This window comes from Aythya marila, assembly GCF_965140915.1.
Source record: "Aythya marila genome assembly, chromosome: Z".
Classification (NCBI taxonomy): Eukaryota; Metazoa; Chordata; class Aves; order Anseriformes; family Anatidae; genus Aythya; species Aythya marila.
In genome coordinates, this window is record NC_139080.1 from 65,206,254 (window position 1) to 65,225,167 (window position 18,914).

General features: G+C 38.8%; 1 protein-coding gene across 1 annotated transcript in view; it reads right to left on the reverse strand.

Moving 5' to 3' along the window:
- SNX24 (sorting nexin 24) overlaps positions 1–18,914 on the reverse strand; it is a 93,744-nt gene that overhangs the window by 28,712 nt on the left and 46,118 nt on the right. Inside the window, exons 2-3 of the mRNA XM_082783303.1 lie at positions 17,674–17,757; positions 12,363–12,467 (exon numbers count right to left, since the gene is read on the reverse strand). Of these exons, the coding sequence (XP_082639429.1) occupies positions 12,363–12,467; positions 17,674–17,757 (189 nt within the window). The remainder of the gene's footprint in view (positions 1–12,362; positions 12,468–17,673; positions 17,758–18,914) is intronic.

Consider the following 18,914-nt stretch of genomic DNA (forward strand, 5'->3'; position numbering starts at 1 on the left):
ACCTAACTGAGGAATTCTAGTTGTGTCCTGCTCTGCTCACTTCTGCCAGACCAGTTCCTATCTCTTGCTTTCATGCCCTTCTTGCAAAAATTTTTCTTTTTTGTGTGTGCCTGTGCTCTTTCCATACACCATCCTTAAAACAGAAGCTCAAGAACTCCTGCTCACTTAATTCAGCATATTTCCAGTAAAACCTTGCACTTAGTTCTATAGCCATGGATGTTTGTTTGTTTTTTCCTTCAGAATGGTCTACACTGAGTCTTGGAATCATTGAATGATTCAGGTTGGAAAAGACCCATCAGATCAAGTCCAACCATCACCTAACATGACCAAATCCATCTCTAAACCATGTCCCTACATGTCATACCCATGCTCTCAAACACCTTCAGGGATGGCAACTCCACCACTTCCCTGGGCAGCCTGCTCCAGTGCCTAACCTCCCTTTCCATGAAGAAATTCTTCCCAATGACCAATCAAAACCTCCCCTGCCACAACCTGAGGCTGTTTCCTTGTGCCCTATCACTTCTCACCTGAGAAAAGAGACTGACACTCTCCTCGCTGCAGCCTTTTCTCAGGTAGCCATGGAGAGCCATGAGGCCTCTTTTTCTCAAGACTAACCAACTCCAGTTCTCTCGGCTGCTCTTCATATGTCTTGTTTTCCAGTCCCTTTACCAGATACAAACAATGTTAGACAAAAATTTGGAAGTTATTACACACTTTGAGGTGAAGAACTGTCAGATTAACTTTATCAATCAAACTTTGATTCAGCTTCCTTGTATGTAAGGATGTATTAGCTCTTGCTTACATGACCCCATCCTACTTTTTGAACCCAAGAGCCAGTTCTTCATCCAAAGCACAGAATTGATCATATTCAGGTATTCATCATGTATTCACTATTTTGTTTTCTTCCTCTCACCTCCAAATATGGCCTGTCTCTTATGTGAAAAATACAAATCCTGCTATAAAGATAGATTTGTTCACTACTTCATGTACTTCTACTCAATGCTCACATACAGTTTACAAATACCTGAAGAAATTTAATAAATAGTCTTCAGTCACACAAAGAGCGTAGGCAAAATAATACTATTGGATTGAATAAAGGCAGTGATTTGTCGAATGTAGGTCTAAACTACCTGTTAGTTTTATGTTATATACTACTGAACAGTTGCAACAGAGCATAGGCTATTGCATTACACATGCAATAATAAAACACTAGAAAATATTTTTTCTATCATCTTCATCCACCCTTCAAATCCATCTCTCTCCAATTTGGAGATCAGGATGTCATGTGGGACCATGTCAAAGGCCTTACACAAGTCCACACAGCTGACATCAGTTGGTCTTCCCTTGTCAACTGAGGCAGACATTCCATCACAGAAGGCCACCAGACTGGTCAGGCACAATTTACCCTTGCTGAAGCCATGCTGGCTGTCTCAGATCACCTCCTTGTCCTGCCTGTGTCTTGACATTGCTTTCAGGAGGACCTATTCCATGATCTTGCCAGGCACAGACGTTGGTCCTCCTGGTCCTCCTTTCTACTCTTTTCAAAAATGGGAGTGGTGTTTCCCTTTTTCACCATGGAGTTCACCTGACTGCCAGGACTTCTCAAATATGATGGAGAGAGGCTTGGCAACTCCATCAGCCAGTTCCCTCAGGCCCCTGGGATGCGTGGCATCGGGCCCCATAAATTTGTACCTGTTCAGTTCCATCAGGTGATCTCAAACCTGCTCTCCACTTACACTGGGAAGGATTTTGCTCCCCAAGCCCCTGCCTAGAGGTTCAGGGAAATGAGAGATGTGGGAAGCCTGACTGGCAGTGAAGACTAAAGGAAGGAATTAGTTGAGTACCTCAGCCTTCTCCATGTCTTTATTTACCAGTTCTTGTTTACTAGTTCTCAGTACTAGTCCTTGATTGTAGTGTTCCAGTTTTGTGATTCATCCCACCACATCTCCATGACAGCAGTCAGGTCCTAGTTTTCTAATTGCACCGTGGTTTCCAATTTGTCCTGTTTATTTCCTGTGTTGTGTGCATTGGTGCAGAGGCACTTCACCTGGGCTATCAGCAGCATCACCTTTTTAGAGGAGCCCTCCTAATTCCTCTGGGACAACTGACAGGTATTTCCCTGTTGCTTCCTGAAGTGTTGGCACTTCCTGGTTCTTCTCTGTTACTCAGAGGTATATCCCCTTCCCCACTGAACCCAGTTTAGAGCTTGGCTAACAAATCCAGCCAGCTTACTGTCTGCAGCACTCTGGGGTCAGGTGCACCCCATCCAGTGTCAACATGCTCATTTTGTCTGAGATCACAGAATCCAAAACCCCAGCCACACAGCCTACCATTCACCTCATCCATTCACCTTCTTCTTGGGTCCCAGTTTCCAACTGGAGGACAGTGGAGAACACTACCTGTACTCCTGACCCCTTCCACATCTTTCTGAGGGGCAAAAAGACCCTTTTAATATTTCAGAATCTCCTTGTTGCATCCTCCTTTGACCCTAAATGAAAGAGTAGGAATGGGAGTTAGTCCTCTGGCTTTACCAGGCTCAGTAAAATCTTTGTAATATTGTGAATGTGGTGCCTCTAGCAGGTAAACCTCTCTAGAGAGATTGTCTGGATGGCAAATGGGAGCCTCAGTGCCTCTCAGTGAGAAACTGCCAATTACTAACAACCTTTGTGCTTTTATAGTGGCACTGGTTCTAGCACAGGTGGTTGGTTGGACAGACTTTGTATGGTTATCCCTTTCTGGGTCTTGACAATTACTCACACACTCTCCCTGTTCCAGCCCCACAGCACCGTATCTGTTGTTTAGGGACACTTTTGAGTGGATGGGGAACACTCCTCCTTCTGCTCTGAGAGGAGACAAGGGTTCAGTCTCCCTTGTCTTGTCAGTCAAGTACATCAGATCAGGGTTGGAAGCCAGTTTACCTGCCCCATGCAAGGACTTAAGGCAGGGCTGTTGCTCAGTCCATGCCAGTTCCCAATACCATCCTTCAATCTCTCACTCTAATTCCTGGATCCTATGCTGGCTGCTGAGCTCCTCTTGCAAATTGCTCAAAAAGTTCGTTCATCTGGGCACGCTTGCACCCACAACACTCACCTCGGCCTTCAGGGGACTTCCAGATTCTGGAGTTCCCTCCCTGAAACTGAAGGTCTGGGCAGGTCTTTCAGTTCTCACGAGGTCTGTTTGGGCCATGATGGAGACCATTTCTCACTCTGTGTATAATATGCAATAACTACAATTTGATGTTCATCTTAATTTGGGTGACAGTGATACTGTAGCATGATAATATACAGCACAGTGAAAAGAGAATGAACATTTAGACATGGTTTCTAAACCTGTCACGACTTCTAATACAAATTTTGCTTTTAACTGAGTAAAATTTACTTTGATCAGCTCTGACATGTAAGAGCAAAATGAGAGATAAATTCATGCAGCAGAGTTCTATACAGAAAAAAAAACCCACACCACCATCAACAACAAACACAGATTACTGAAGGAAAAAATACATACTTTTAAAACATAAATCAGGTAATTTTCCCAAGCATGTTTGAAAAAGCTTGGAACATTTCTGTAGGAAACACATTTGCAAGCAGAAAGTGTTATTAAAAAGCTCTCCTTTAAATTATCTGCAAAATTATTTTGCTTTCCTCTTATTTTACACCTCTTCTTAGCCAATATGCAAGTATGCGTGTCAAGCACACTTCTTTGAAACCCACAGCCATCTAAAAACAGCTAAGTATCCATACCACCAAAAAAAACACGTATGCACAACAGAACCTTAAAAGAGCTGGTCTTAGCAATGATGGATTTAAGTTATTAACCGATCAAAAAAAGATGGATGGTGGTCTGCTTTTCTTAATCTACATCATCATCTAGATCTATTTAAAGATATGTGGTACACTAACAAACTTAGTTAAGGTTTCGATAAAATCAGTAGAATAATCTGCCCTGTTACATTGAGACTGTATCGATCAATAAAGTCACTTGTACTAGGAAAGTACTGTTAAGTACTGACAATCCCAGCCATTAATATTATTTAACACTCTGCTCACAATCTTTAATAAGGACAAAGAACATTTTGCCTTTTTATACTTTATACCATTGCTTTTATAGCTTCTTACAGGTAGAGTTCAACCTTGATTACTGCCGACTAAATGGCATTAGAGAAGCAAGACACTGATTAATTTTGGATAATGGAGAGAATTTTCAATGTGATTAATGGATGGGGGTGATTCAACAGCCTCTGCAGCAGGACATCGGTTAAATCTTATTTCATTGTTTCTAACTTCTACTTGCAACTTTCTAAAACTAGGTTCTTTCCTCCTGGTGTATTCATCTGCTTTTAAAACAACACTGCTTTCCAGAAACAGCAATCAGGAAGATAAGTATCTGTTCTCGACTTGATAGGATTTTTTATTTTTATTTTTCTGCAAATAAGCCAATTTGGTGTTAAATTAGTTAGAAATAGATCCCAACAGAGAACGTGTACAAAGGTCAAAGGGAAGGATCGCTGGTACAGAAAGCTTTGTGGTGGCTAATGAATGACACAAGGAAGTCAAAGTGAATTCTATGCAGCTCTTGCTCTCAGATATGGTGCATAGTTAAAGAAAAGTCTAGCGAGAAAAAGCCCACACGTAAGGCATGCACAGAATTAGGTGGAGAAGAACAAAATTCAACCCACATTTTGCACAGAAGCTTTAATTTTAAAAATTCTTTCAGTGAGTTCATTTTTCATGACGTTCATGAGTTCAGCTTTTAAATACAATGCCAATTACCTCACATGTGTAAAGTAAATCATTTAATCCCAAAAGGCATTAGTCTTTTCCTCTTCAATATATCAGTATGATTCAACCATATCTTACCAGCCATATGATTCAGCATTTCTTTCTTTTAAGACTAGTGTTCATGATACAGGCAAGGTTTAATTCATGAAAACACAGCGATGTTTCATCAAATTCAATAACAAGCTAAAAAATAATAACGTGTTAGCAAAGGTCCATTTAGCACTGCTCCAAAAATGTCTGTCTCCAAAAATGGCTGTGATAAACAGATATCAAGAAAGAGTATAAATGACCAGGACTAACATATTAAATACTTCCTTCGATACTTCAGCAGCCTCAAAAGTTATTTCTACAGACTTTCTATGCAAATGCGAACTCTCCCATGAGCTTTTCCAGTCTTCCCTTGAAACAGTTCAGACTGTTGGCATTCACCATACGCTTTGGTAACAACACACAGGTATTCAGGAATAACTTAACTCTTGATACAGAGCACATTTCTGAGAATACAAAGAAAGGACAATTATCATGAATATTAACATTGACAGAATGGATAAATGCCATAAATGAAGTATACAGAGTTAAAATTTAAATAGCTGAATGATCATTGAGTAGTTCTATGATCCTTCTGCCATTACCCTTACAGAATTAATTAGTAGCCAGTGATTTATCTTCATTCGGCAAAAGCAACAGAATGTCTCATAGAAGCACGCACACCATATACAGATATCTCAATATTTCTAAAAAGCTCCAACAGCACAGGTTCAAAGCCATCTGCATCTACAGACATTACCTTTCTTTCTCCTTTAATACTGATAATGCAAAGTCAAGAACTGTTTCAGTTATTAAACACTTACAGAATGCTTCTGATTCTAGTTTTCTTTGTCAGCTTCAAGCAACCCACAAACCAAGATCTCCTCTCTTCATACGACAGCCTAGCTTTTATTCTGCCTAGCACAGCTCAGGCTGACTTTTATGTACTATTGTAAGACATTTTTTTTTCCCCACTTTACAAAGATTAAGTAGTGAAAAGTCTTGTGCATCATTAAAAGCTTATGTTCATCACTTTCACACATCTTCTGATCCTCCTCCAACCAAGACAGCTCTGAAGCAGTATTTCAGCTATAGTTACAGAGAAGTGTTATTTAGCTATTAAAAGGCAAAATTCTAGCTCAAGTACACTGTGGAGCACTTGCAGACTGGCATCAAGAATCTAGATGGCTTTTCTTAGAGAAGAGACCTCTCCAATCTTCTTGAAGATGGACAAGATTATAAGTGATGGGATTCACACTCCTCCTTGTTAGAACAGCAAAAGGCCAACAGAAATTGAATCAAATTAAGCAGTGAGAAACTAATGAAACTCCCCACTAGGTGATGTAAAACTCTATTTCTTCAACACTGTAAGATCATCTAACTCCTCAGAAGGATAGTGAAAAGGGGAAAAGACTGAGAAAGCTGAACCTTACTTATGTTATGAAACACTGTATTAGATGAGCAACACTCTGCAACAGTTTCCAAGTCATCAAAAAGGTATTTTCAATACTTTAATTTCTTTTAACTGAATCTAAAACTTTTATGAAGCAACAGTACAGAACTAGATCAACATAACTGAGGATATCTCAACAGCTTCAGAATATGAACAATTGAGATTGGTGACTAAAGTCAGAGGTGGTTTTTTTTGTTGGTTCGTTTGTTTTTGAAGAAATGACATTTTAGGAAAAATACTCCATAAGGTAGGTTTTTTCTTCTGCAGTCATCAACTGCAGAAATGTTCATCTTTTTTTTTGTTTGTTTTTTTGTTGTTGTGTATGCTATTGAACAGTTCCCCAAAACAGAGTAAAAAAATTCAATGTAATAATGAGTGATTTTCTCCTTTATATTTCTGATGAACTTACACATAAAGCAATTAGACATTATTCATCACTATAGCCATGGTTTTCCTAGCTCCACCCTGCTGTAAGCTAACACAGTTAAGGAGGATAGGATTGTGTTTTACTTTTGAAAAGCAAAATCATAACGGATTCGGTTTTACTTATCTTTTTCAGGAAAGATTGGTAGTTAAAATATTTTTTAAGAGCACTGCATTTTGAAGAATACTGAAATATAGGTCAAAGTGCTTCTCAGATCTCCAGATTATTTCCTTAAATGGAAAACAAATCTCTAGTCCAGTTTCATAAACTCTATAATTCATTTTGCAGATTTGGACTCCTGAAACTCTGGAATGTTGAAGTTCATCAAGTCTTCAAGTCTCACAGCCAAGCAGCACTTTAACCAATCTTATCTCCAGGAATCAGGACTGTTCTCTTCTTACGAAGTTCAAGAGTAAGTAAAAGGCAAGTACGCTTTCTTGACATCAACTGAGAGAGAAATATTAGCTCTATGTACTATCTCTGGTTGGAAATGTATGTGCATAAAGACCTTACATACATACAGACTAGTTCAGAAGGTTTAGTCTTCAGTTTTATATTAGATTCCTGCCAGTCACAAGAAGAATCTCCTCAGGTCACTTAGACCCCAAGTTACCATCCTCAAGCTCATCACAAATATGAGCCTTCTTCAAAATCTCCATAACCAAATCATTTCAGTGAAGACTGGCAGCTACATCTTCTCATGTTGAGATGTGGGTGCCACTTCACAGTCAATTCTGTTAACAATGTCTGTTATCTTGTTGGGCTGATGATATCAGCAAATGATGAGATTTCTTCTGCCCAAGGGGGTTAAAAAGTATCTATTCCATTGAACTTTAAAAGGAAGGTCTGTCAAAGGGCAAGTCCCTAGGGCAGAGAGACTGGATGGCAATAACATCTAGTGTCAGCTTACTGGGACAAGGATATGACCTAACTCCAAATCAGTAGAGGGCAGGTGGTTAGATCAAATTCTTCCCCATTACCAATTCACTGGAAATAAGCTCCATAAAAACTGCTCCTCCAAGAGTACATCATACAAAATCTAATTGTAACAAATACCGATCAGATTGACAACACAGCTGCAGTTGCTTCAATAACCAATTAGATAAGGTCCCTAAGTGCTGCCCTTAGGAATCTCAACAATGTCTTCAATGTCTCCAAAATAAAAACCCAACTACTGGTGCAGTTGGCCCATCCAAAAGATGACTTACTGAACTCATACACAAACAATACTGTGCAAAAGGGAGCATTTCAAGCAGTCTGTATTTCCTTTAAATACACTATCAAAGCATAACATATTTCTGTATTGCTTTGTGATAAGTGGTCAGTCCAAGGTTATAGAGCAGATGAAAAATAAAAAATAAAAACACCCAGAAGCTACAATGCCAATTAGCTGTCTGCCCCATTATCTTCAACACTTACCTTTAACTTCTGGTATGTTCAAGCAAGTATTTCTTCAAACTATCAGCAGTCATGGACTTTTTATGAAAGTCCGATTGGCTGCCGCTCTCACATGAGAGACTACATAACCAGCTACATTAATTTTATGTTCTACCTTGTCTCAATATCAGACTCTTCTGGAAATGTCTCAAGAGAAGACATATTAACATCTGCATTTAGGGAAGTGCAAATCTTTGTGCAATCTAACAGTACTTTCAGAGAAATTTTTGTCAGCAATAATGTAATCCAATGATTTATTTTATAAATTTTAAATTTAAACAACTGGATTCTAATCTCTGCTGTATTGAAAGCTACAAGCTCAGATACCTATATAATTTACCATCAAGTCAGAATTTATATCACACACTAATTGATTTGTGGTAATTGTCAGAATGTTCTTAGTTGATAGCCAACACAAGGTAGTTAGAGCTGGTTTAGTCCTCTTTCACTGTCAGTAACATGCACTTTCTATTTTAGCAAAGACAAAACCAGCTCAATGTAAATTCTGCATGCTGTAGTCTAAGCTCATGCACACCGACAGTTATCACGGATCAGCAGAGGAGCATTTGCTTATTGCTTTGTACTAATTTGCTTGACTGTTTAGGGCCATGTTCTGTTATTCAGTTATCTTTGCATCTGTTCCCTCATTAACAGAGTAAATATAATCCTTCCTTTCACTTGTCAGTCAGTTGACTGTTCTCAGCATTCACAAAGGCTCTCAATTATTATTATGCATATTGATGAATTACTATACGTACTCTTGAATAAATACATTAGTATTTACCAGTCAGTTGTTCCACAGTACTAAAAAGAAAAAAGTTGTAAATTCCAGGCAAGCTTGTTCAATGTGAAAGCCAGTTAAAACAACTGACATAAATCAATCTTTCAGGACTCCATGAAAATCAGACCATTATAATAAGCGCAAACCCTCACCTAGCTTTCAAAACCAAGGAGAACAAGACAGCTAATGAATATTAGCTGACATTGGATGTTGTTAAATTTAAGAAAATAAACATTTGGATATCACAATCTCAGAATATTTGGTTTATTCACGATTTTGCTATTCTTCAGAAAAATCTAGTGAGCTTCTGTCCATCTACTCCAAGAAAAAAAACAGCATACACTGAAATGATTTAAAAGGGAGGTTCCATCATGAAAAGATGTGGTGGTTTAATGCTATTAGGTAGCTAATCACCACCAGGCCGCTCTCTCACCACCCTTATTCAGATGGACAGAGGGAGAAAATATAACAGAAAAAGCTCAGGGGTTGAGATAAGGACAGGGAGATAACTCACCAATTACCATCACAGGCAAAACAGACTCAAGGTAAGGAAGATTAATGTAATTTATTGCCATTTAATAAAGGACTAGAGCAGTGAGAACTAAAAACACCTTCCTACCTTCGAACACTTCTCTACCTCCTCCCCCTGCCTGGCACAGAGGAATGGGTAGTGGAGGCTGTGGTCAGTCCCTGATGCTTTGGATCTGCGGCTCCCTCACGGTCCCTCTCTGCCCCTGCCCCCCGTGGGGTCCCTCCCAGGGATGCCGTCCTTCCCGAACTGATCCTGGGGGGCTGCCCACAGGCAGCAGCTCCTCAAGCACTGCTCCCACACGGCTCCGTCCCACGGGGTCCATCCATCCATCCATCCCCCAGGAGCAAACTGCTCCAGCACGGGTCCCCCACGGGTGGGCGGCAGCTCCCCCTAGACCCCCTGCTCCTGCGTGGGCTCCTCTCCACGGGCTGCAGCTCCGGCCCGGGGCCTGCTCCTGCGGGGGCTCTCCATGGGCCGCAGCCTCCTCCAGGCCACATCCACCTGCTCCAGCGGGGGCTCCTCCACCCATGGGGGGGCTGCAGCGTGGAGATCTGCTCCATGTGGGACCCATGGGCTGCAGGGGGACAGCCTGCTCCACCAGGGGCCTCTCCCTGCACAGCCCGCAGGGGAACTGCTGCTGCCTGCCTGCAGCACCTCCTGCCCTCCTGCTGCACTGCCCATGGGGGCTGCAGGGCTGTTGCTCTATTTTCTCACCCCTCTCTCCCAGCTGCTGTTGCCCAGCAGTTCTTTTCCCCCTCTTAACTTTGCTCTCCCAGAGGCCCACCCAGTGCTGCTCATGGCTCGGCTCTGGCCAGCAGCAGGTCCCTTCTGGAGCAGCTGGGGCTGGCTCTGCTTTGACATGGGGCAGCTGCTGGGCTGTGCTCACAGAGGTCACCCCTGCAAACCCTCGTGCCACCAAAACTTTGCCATGTAAAGCCAATACAAAAGATCACAAAGAAGTAAGAGTGTAAACATTCAACCTCAGACAATGGAATTTTTTTGCTTTCTTTACTACATGATACAAAACAATTCAAATAGTCAAATTTCACCTCATTTTTATCCAGATTTCAATTATAGAATTATTATTTTAATTAGTTTATTTAGTTTAGTTTACTAAAATATTTATTATTAATTATTTTATTTTGGTATACACATTAATATGGTTGGCCTTGTTTTCATCAGTTGTCCACTTCAACCTTACCCTGTGTGTTCCTGTGATAGCCACTAGCAGCAGATGAGGGGAAAAGTCAATTGCATGTACAGCAATGTAGAAGAGCAAGAGTTGGCTAACTCTTCCAGTAGGGGGAGATGTTCTTCTAAAGTTTATCAGCAATTAAAAGTGCGAAGCAATTTACCCCTGTATCTTTTTAACAAAATCAACTTCATAAGAGGAATGGGTACATGTGCCTTAGTAGTGGTGTTCTACAAAAGACATCTTCATGAAAATAATAAAAAAAAAGCAAGTCATAGCAAATATCCACAGAAGAAAGGCACACTGATGATTGCACAGGCTGTGATGATAGCCACTGAAAACAAAAAGACCCTTTTCTTTTTCAAAATTAAAGTCTCTCCAACAGCAATTTTTTTTCACCCATAACAATAAATTATAGATGCAGATTAAATAAAATTAATTTTTACATGCCGATGATACTATAAATCACATAGAGCAGTAAGAAAAAAGGGATTACATATTCCTATTTAGCAATTAATAACTAAATACCTAAATTAAAAAATAAACTATGTTGCCTGAAACTCTTCCGACATCTCAGAATAAATTTTAAGTTGTATGTTCCTCCTTTCCAAACTTGCTTTTGAAAGTGTAATGTCAGAAGTAATACTCTCTTGCATCACACAGTAATTATTTCCTCCTTAAGGAGTTTTCTCTTACAAACCTTCCTGAAAATCAGGCAGGTTCCTGAGCAGCGCAGGTTAACATCCATTTTCTTTGATGGCAGCTCACTGTACATTATTTTGCAGTTCACCACTCTTCCAGTTGTGCCAGTGCAACTGCGGATGATGACATAAATCTGATCTCTGAAATTATCTGAGTAAAAATAGAATATGTCACTCTAGCCATCCTCACAAAAATGTTATCTTTTCACTCAGATTATTTCTATGGTCACCTTTAATAAAAGAGCTGAAGGTGCAGTGAACTGGGACGACATGTTGAAGAACAGCTTAATCTGGTTTTGTCACCATAGAAATGGCTGTGGAATTACACCATTGGGCATTTTCAATTTAAAAGAGAATAACCTTTGAAGCAATCGTGGCATGTGTAGAAATTCCATCTATTTAAAAAAGACAATATTTATCACCCATATATTTAGATGTCTGTATGTCCGAATCATTCCTCAAGACTCTCTTTATAGTATGTAGCAAAATCAATGTCCAAGTACATGTAGGTATAAACTAGGTCTCTAAATGCAACTGCCCAGAGTGAAATGAATATGAGATGATGTGCCTATTTCAACTAGATGAACAATACAGATACATGCATGTACAGTAGACAATATAAATTTGATGAGCTGCTTCTTCCCTAGTCCATCTAAGCAGAGGTTGGTTTAGATAAAGACTCTTTTTTTTTTTTTTCCCCACAGTATTTTTCATTGGTACAACAAAAACATCTTTGTAAAAAATGATTATTATTTTACACACAGGAAAATGTGGTACTAGTAGGTTACCCAAAGTCAGTCAGAAGCCTATGTCAGAATAAGAAACAAAATGCAAACAGTCCAGATTTCCAGCTGCTAGTCATGCTAACTGAACATAGATCATCACTGCTAGTAAGGATGCAACTCATTTCCCACATTTAAAATTGCCTCTCAGTAAAACAGCCCCCTTTGTGCCTGCAATGTCTACAAAAGTTTTGGATACTACCACTCTGAAAAGGTATGCTGCTTTTACTTTCACACCAATGAGAGAAGACTTACCTGCAAGTACAACTCTAAGCCTTGCCGCCTCTGCTCCAGGACCTTTGGGACCCAGTTCCTCACATGCTTTGAAGGGATCTCTGGAGTCCTTATGAACTTCTTGAGCTGAAACAAAAAGAAATTCAGAAAAAAAAGGAAGGATAATAGTGACCCTTTAAAGTATGCACATTAGAGATGAGAGTACAGGTAAAATAGCCATAAACAAAGGAAAATAGCATGGCAACTAAGTGTCTCATCATCAACTCACTGAAATGACAATTGACTTTTTAAAAACTCTTCACATCTATAGGCTGCAGGGTAAAAAAACTCTATGCACAGCCCTTCTCAGTGAACAGAAACACTATCAATTTTTTTGTCACTAATAAAGCACTAACTAGTACAACAAAAGAGCAGCAACTACATGAGAATACTTGGAATGAGGATCCGTGTCACCCTTGATCGCATACCTGAGTCAGTCAGCTGAGCAGTGTACAAGAGGGGGCTCAATGATAACTGAAGCAAAGCAGTGACAATCTCAAACTCCCAATGACTGACAAATCTGAGCCTCAGGAAACCGTTCAAGAGGTCCAGAAACCATGGAGCAAGGGCTTAACTTAGCTCACAGCCCCACTGCATTTACAGCTGAGGAGGAAGTTGCTTCTAAAGCACCCAAGAGATGGATTCAGTAACCAGCTCGGCCTTAAACACCCAACGTTAGCCCCACACAACCGTAGAGACACAAGGGAAGACATCAGGAGACACAACATAAGCCTCTCTTGTGCTTCGTTTCCCCATTAGTTAATCTGGCATGACACCTTACAACCTCACAGCAACATACACAGGTTTGCCTTGCTACATATGGTGACAAAACACCACAATAATTTCTAACTCTAGATTTAGGCGCTTATGAACAGGTGGGAGAAGTAAAAGGAGGAGAGAACCATTTTTCTGGAATCAAGAGAGCAAATTATCTGTGCCCTCAAATTGTACCAACTGATGGACAGCTGTGTTTAATAGCTTATACAAAGAAACAGCAAAACTGCCACTGAACAGATTTTCAAGAGAGCTCTGTAACTGTTCCTCTGAAGATTCCCACAGGAAATCTTTTATAGATATGTACATACACATGTCTGTCTGTATGCATACACAACTGCATAGACAGATAAATAATCTATTCTGATAACACTAAGAATTGTCTTTCTGGAGCAATGTTTTTTTTTTTTTTTTTTTGTTTTGTTTTGTTTTGTTTTGTTTTTTTCCAAAACCAACCAATATTAACATTTTCTTCAAAACTACAGACCAAAACCAATAACTGGAATAGGCGCCACTGCATTTTAATAGAAGGTGACATTAGACATTCTTTCTGTTGGATATTGCCTTTGAGTAAATCTGAGGCAAGGAATGCAAGGAAAGAAACTCAAAATTGACTTTGACATGCATACCCATGGGAGACTGAGAATTTACATTTCATCTTCAAGCTTGCTGAGATGTCACTATAGGAAAAAGCAGTGCCAACATATCAACGTCTCTACAATCACAAGTAACGAAGCTCCAGCACAGAAACCTCAATTGCTCTGGAAACATTCTGCAACTTTCTGGTTTCTTAACACTGCTAGATTACAATTAAACATGAAATGAAAAAGAAACCCTGTCCAAGCCCATGTACTTTTACTGACTGATCTTAAAGGCAAAATATAAAACCTGATTTTTTCCTCTAAATTGTTCAAGAGTGTTGAAGAGGCTATGATCACAGCTGGAGCAAACTCTGATAACACTTGCAGATGAGTAACAAATGAGGAGAATGCTCCAGATGAGGAGAGACAAATAGGAAACAGTACAAGATTCCACTAAAGCTTAGCTGCTTACAAGATAAATACACTCTGGCTGGTATCTCTGCTAGTGATTAACAATCCGTTTTTGCTCTGTGCTCGTGTTACATAAAGCATCCAATAAACAATTGCTAAAATGTGAAAGCACAGGTACACTGTGTAGGTATAAAGTACATGCTATACAGAGGTACAAAGGATAAATGATAAGCCCACGCTCATATGCTTAGAATAATCCATCAACATATTGTAACAAATAATGATTACTATGACAAAGAATGTTAAGCACTTCTACCTATATATTAGTTATGTTGCTTCAGACCTGACCCCTACACAAGTAATATTTATCTGAGGACAATTAGTGTCTGTAATATCTTTCTGTTCACAACACTGGTCTAGTGCTGATTTCACATACTGTTTGCCTTACAGTCCCAGTTTGCCTCAAGACCAAAAGATGTCTCAGATAATCAATTAAAGAATTATTTGTCCAAGTATGGAAAGTCAGAACTATTCTAGAATTATAAACAATTTACAAAAGTGAATGTGTAGAACTTAAGATTTTTGCAGATTTCACTGCAGTAGTTGCAACGTTGTCAATTCCTAACATTTTCCTACTAAAAAAGAACTATCAAGGATTTTAAGAAAAAAGAGAATAAAAAGGAAATAGGGAATAAATATGAGAATATGGATGTATTTTTAATGTTATATGGGCAGAAAGATGTTAATTCCTTATAAAAATCTCTTGATGTGAAAATAACAAAACTTTTGTTCAGACTTAAGTCAATTCTTTAATGTGAATGGTACGTAGCCTGAAAGGCCTAGCTTGTCATTCATACTCGGGTCAAATTATAATGGTCAATGCAAATGATTTCAAAAAAGCCAAAAGTAGTTCAAGTTTCCCATCAAAGAAATAATTTGTATTCCTGGTGTATCACAGCAGGCTTGAAAAGACTAATTTTTTTGTAAGTTTGCTTTTTTTTTTTTTTCATAATTTTGTCCATTACATCCAGATTGCAGAGGAAGTGGGGTTTCACTATTTTTACAAAATAATAATAAAAATATTAATAATAAGATTAATAGAATCAAAACATTAATTGGTATTTTGCTGAATGAATTACTTAAATTGTGAAGCAAAGGAGTCCTTCCTCCTCATGATTCTAGTGCAGCATGTCCTTCTCAGGATGAGAATCTCCCCCCTTAAGCATCTATTCCCATTTTCTACCCTGGTTGTTCCCAACAGGAGCTTTATTTCTACTGCTATTTCTACTGCTCACTACAGACATCTCCAGCACTGAGGGCACCTTGAATATGCAGTACCTTTGAAGGTACCTTTCCAGTTGTCATGCACTTACAGCAGTTTAGAGTGGAACTTGCCTTTAAATTAAAGGGGATGAAAAGAACCAAAAATAAAATGCTATTTGTATGCTGAAAGCAAACTGGTAACTTGATGTGTGTGTAAATAATCGTAGGACGCAAACAAACTTCACAAAGAATGAGATACAAGTTCAAAATACTCTTCTTTGTAAAACCTTTTCAAATACACACCCCACACAACTGAAGAAAACATAAGTGTACTTTCTTAAGAGCTCTGAGGTTTTCTGCTTTTTCTAGCACAAAATGGACAGGAAGAACGGGTGACGTTACATCCATGTAATGTATTGCTAGAGAACACTTTCCCCATGATTTCTGCAATACTGAAAGCACTGAAGCAGGCTCATAGCAGGAGCTACTCAACTACTCTGTTTATGACAAATTTAAGCATAACTGAAAAGAAAAAATATATATGTATATAAATATATATATTTAAGAAAATGTATGTTGTGCCAAAATATGCTGGGTGATTTGCATCTGGACAGAAAAAAAATATGAAAGCAACTATCAAGTTTGCAGAGTAATTTATACAGACAGCAAGCAGACGAGGAGTAGGAAGTAACAAACTGAAAGGTGGTGCAAGGTGTCTTGTCTGAATACCTGTTTTACAGGTGTGTTTATTTCGCTGCTACATTTGGTTTGAGAGAAAAGGACTATCATGTATGAGTTTTCTGGTGTTCTAATAATAATTCTCTAGAAAGCAAGTTGCTGCAGAGGAATTGGTGTGCAAGGAGACAAAGCTGAGAGTAAGACTCGTTCAAGAGATTGAGTCATTCAAGACACTTGTGTAGAGCAATGAGGGGAAATGTACAAGTAAATCAAGAGACAAACCAAAAATAAACTGTGCAACTCCAGAAATTACAGTGGAATTAGACATCAACTACAGGACACAGCCTACTTGGGAAGATGCATTTTAAGCAAATAAAACCCCCTTTTCCCCTCTTAATGTTTCCTAGCTTCATTAGTCATGCAATCGCTACTCAATCTATGCTGTTCTACTTTCAGTTGTATGATTATTCTTGCATAAAGTAAAGCACACGTACTGCAGGACTTGGCGGTAGCACAGTGAGTTGTACTTCTGATTCTGCCACTGTTGTTCAAGTTGTATCATATTCAATGGGAACACAAGGGAGAAAATATGTGTCTCTCTGTAAAGAAATACTAGCACATATCAACTACTTGTGCAATAAAGCAAAATATACTCTGGCTCTTCAGACTTTTGAGGGCCAACACGCAAATGGCTGCATAGTTTCTTTTTGTGGCCCCAAACTGGCTTACATCTACACACCATAAAGCTGGCACATAATCCATTGCTGCTGAGAGCTATAAACCAATGAAAGTTCAGTTGACCCAGGTCTCAGGAAAGGGCTGCAGCCCCATGACTAGTAGGCTACTGCTTTTCCAGAATTCTCCTTCACAGTAAGTGTCTTCCACAAGGCAGAAAAAATCAAAACTTGCCTTTGAGCAGCACAACTGTAATAGAAGCATCCGGTTCAGCCTGGAGAGGAGAAATTGTACCTTCCCTTTAATGGTGATCTAAACAATTTTAAGAACAATTACTGGATACCCACTCTTGAAAGCACTGAGTTCCATTCTATATATTATTGAGAAGACACAGTAGGCAAGCTTAGCTGGCATTTTATATTATATTAATTGTATGAAGAACAACAGAGTGAGACAGTCTATTCAGTCTTTTTCATGCTTCATTTGCTGGTGTATACTAATAGTTTCCCTACCACAGCATGTTAACAATTCAGTTTATAGATCTAATATAAATTATTCGCATAATAGGATAAAAAACAAAACCATAGTTCCCATTTGCTATGGGAATATGCTGTATTTCATGACTTTGCAAGAAGAAAAAAATACTAGAGAGTATTTTATCAATACAGAATGTAAACAATAATAAAAACAGAGAGTTAGAAACATCTCAGAAGTCATCTCTGAGCCCCGCTCTTTCTTCTCCCTCCTCTCTGGCTTCCAAGAAGTAGAAAAGAAACTGAGTAGATTGAGAACTCTTTTCCAGGACACAAATCACAAGATGTATTTAAGCCATGAATGTTAACAATTTCAAGTGAGGGGAAACATAACTAAGGCAAAATACAGACACATTTTATAGAGAAAGAGATAATTACCTTTTTATGAAGGGCATGGAATTCACTATACCTCTTCTCCACAAAATGTTTCCTTCCACTCACTAGTACCTCTATTTTAAAGACCTGAAAAAATACAAATAATAAAAAGGAAATTAGGAAATTAATGTTTGCACAAACAGATCTATGATGTGGTTGTGACTGCACATTATGCCCAAAACATAGTGGTTCCAAAAACACATGATGTTAAGAGGTGCAGAAGTACAACAATGTTTAAGGGATATTATGCCTTAATTTGCTATTAACAAGTTGTTCAACAAACACAGATAAAAGACAGTTCAGTTTGGACTTTATATTGTATATAAAAAACTAAATGTTCAAATATTTCCTTTTAGAAATATTTAATGCAATTGGAAGTATGAAAAATAAATTAAAAGATGGTAAGAACAACAAAATAGAATGAAATGAAATAACGATTCATTCTCTTTCCCTACTACTACTATGCTAACACATATTCAGTAAGAGCCAGGTAACAGAAGCTGTATGTTTAAGAGATATAATGCAAACATTATACTGTAAGTTAACTGTCTCCTAACCTATAAATTCAGATATAGCCTCAATTGAGCTTGTGCTACTATCTATATAACCTAGAGGGAAAAAAAAAAAAAAAAAAAAAGCACATACAAAAAACCACGGCAAATGCTTGTTTTCTTTGTATGATACATGTGACAGCTTTTGTTGCTGCTTCTGGAAGGTTGAAAGGCCAGGAGAAGAAGCTCCCTGGATCCACTAATTAGTAGTCACTAACATGACATTTTCTTGATTCTCAGGCCACAAGGTCATTTCTGAGGGCAAGTGATGAGAAATATTTTGAAGTACTCAGGAAAACATGGTCTATTAAATGAAGACAAGATCAGCAGAAAAGCAATACAAAAAAAGTGCCTAGTCTATCCAGGAGTTTGTGTTTTTTTCTTGTTGTTTTCATTTTTGCTCAGAAAATGATGGAAATAATTATTTCCAGGAGAAATTAGAGACAATGTTCAGGACAGATGATTACATCAAGACCCACGACTTAGGCCAAATGAAAGTACTTTGAAATGAATTTGCAAACAGTGTTTATGCCTGAATGCAGAAAAAAAAGGGGGGCTCTGTCACAATATGTCCAACTAGCATTGATCAGAGCAAACGCACAGAAATCATGCTGGATAAACACTTCCTGTTGTCCACTAGAACCTGCCTTTCAAACACAGGTCAAAATGCTATGGTTCTCACAGGCCAGCCAA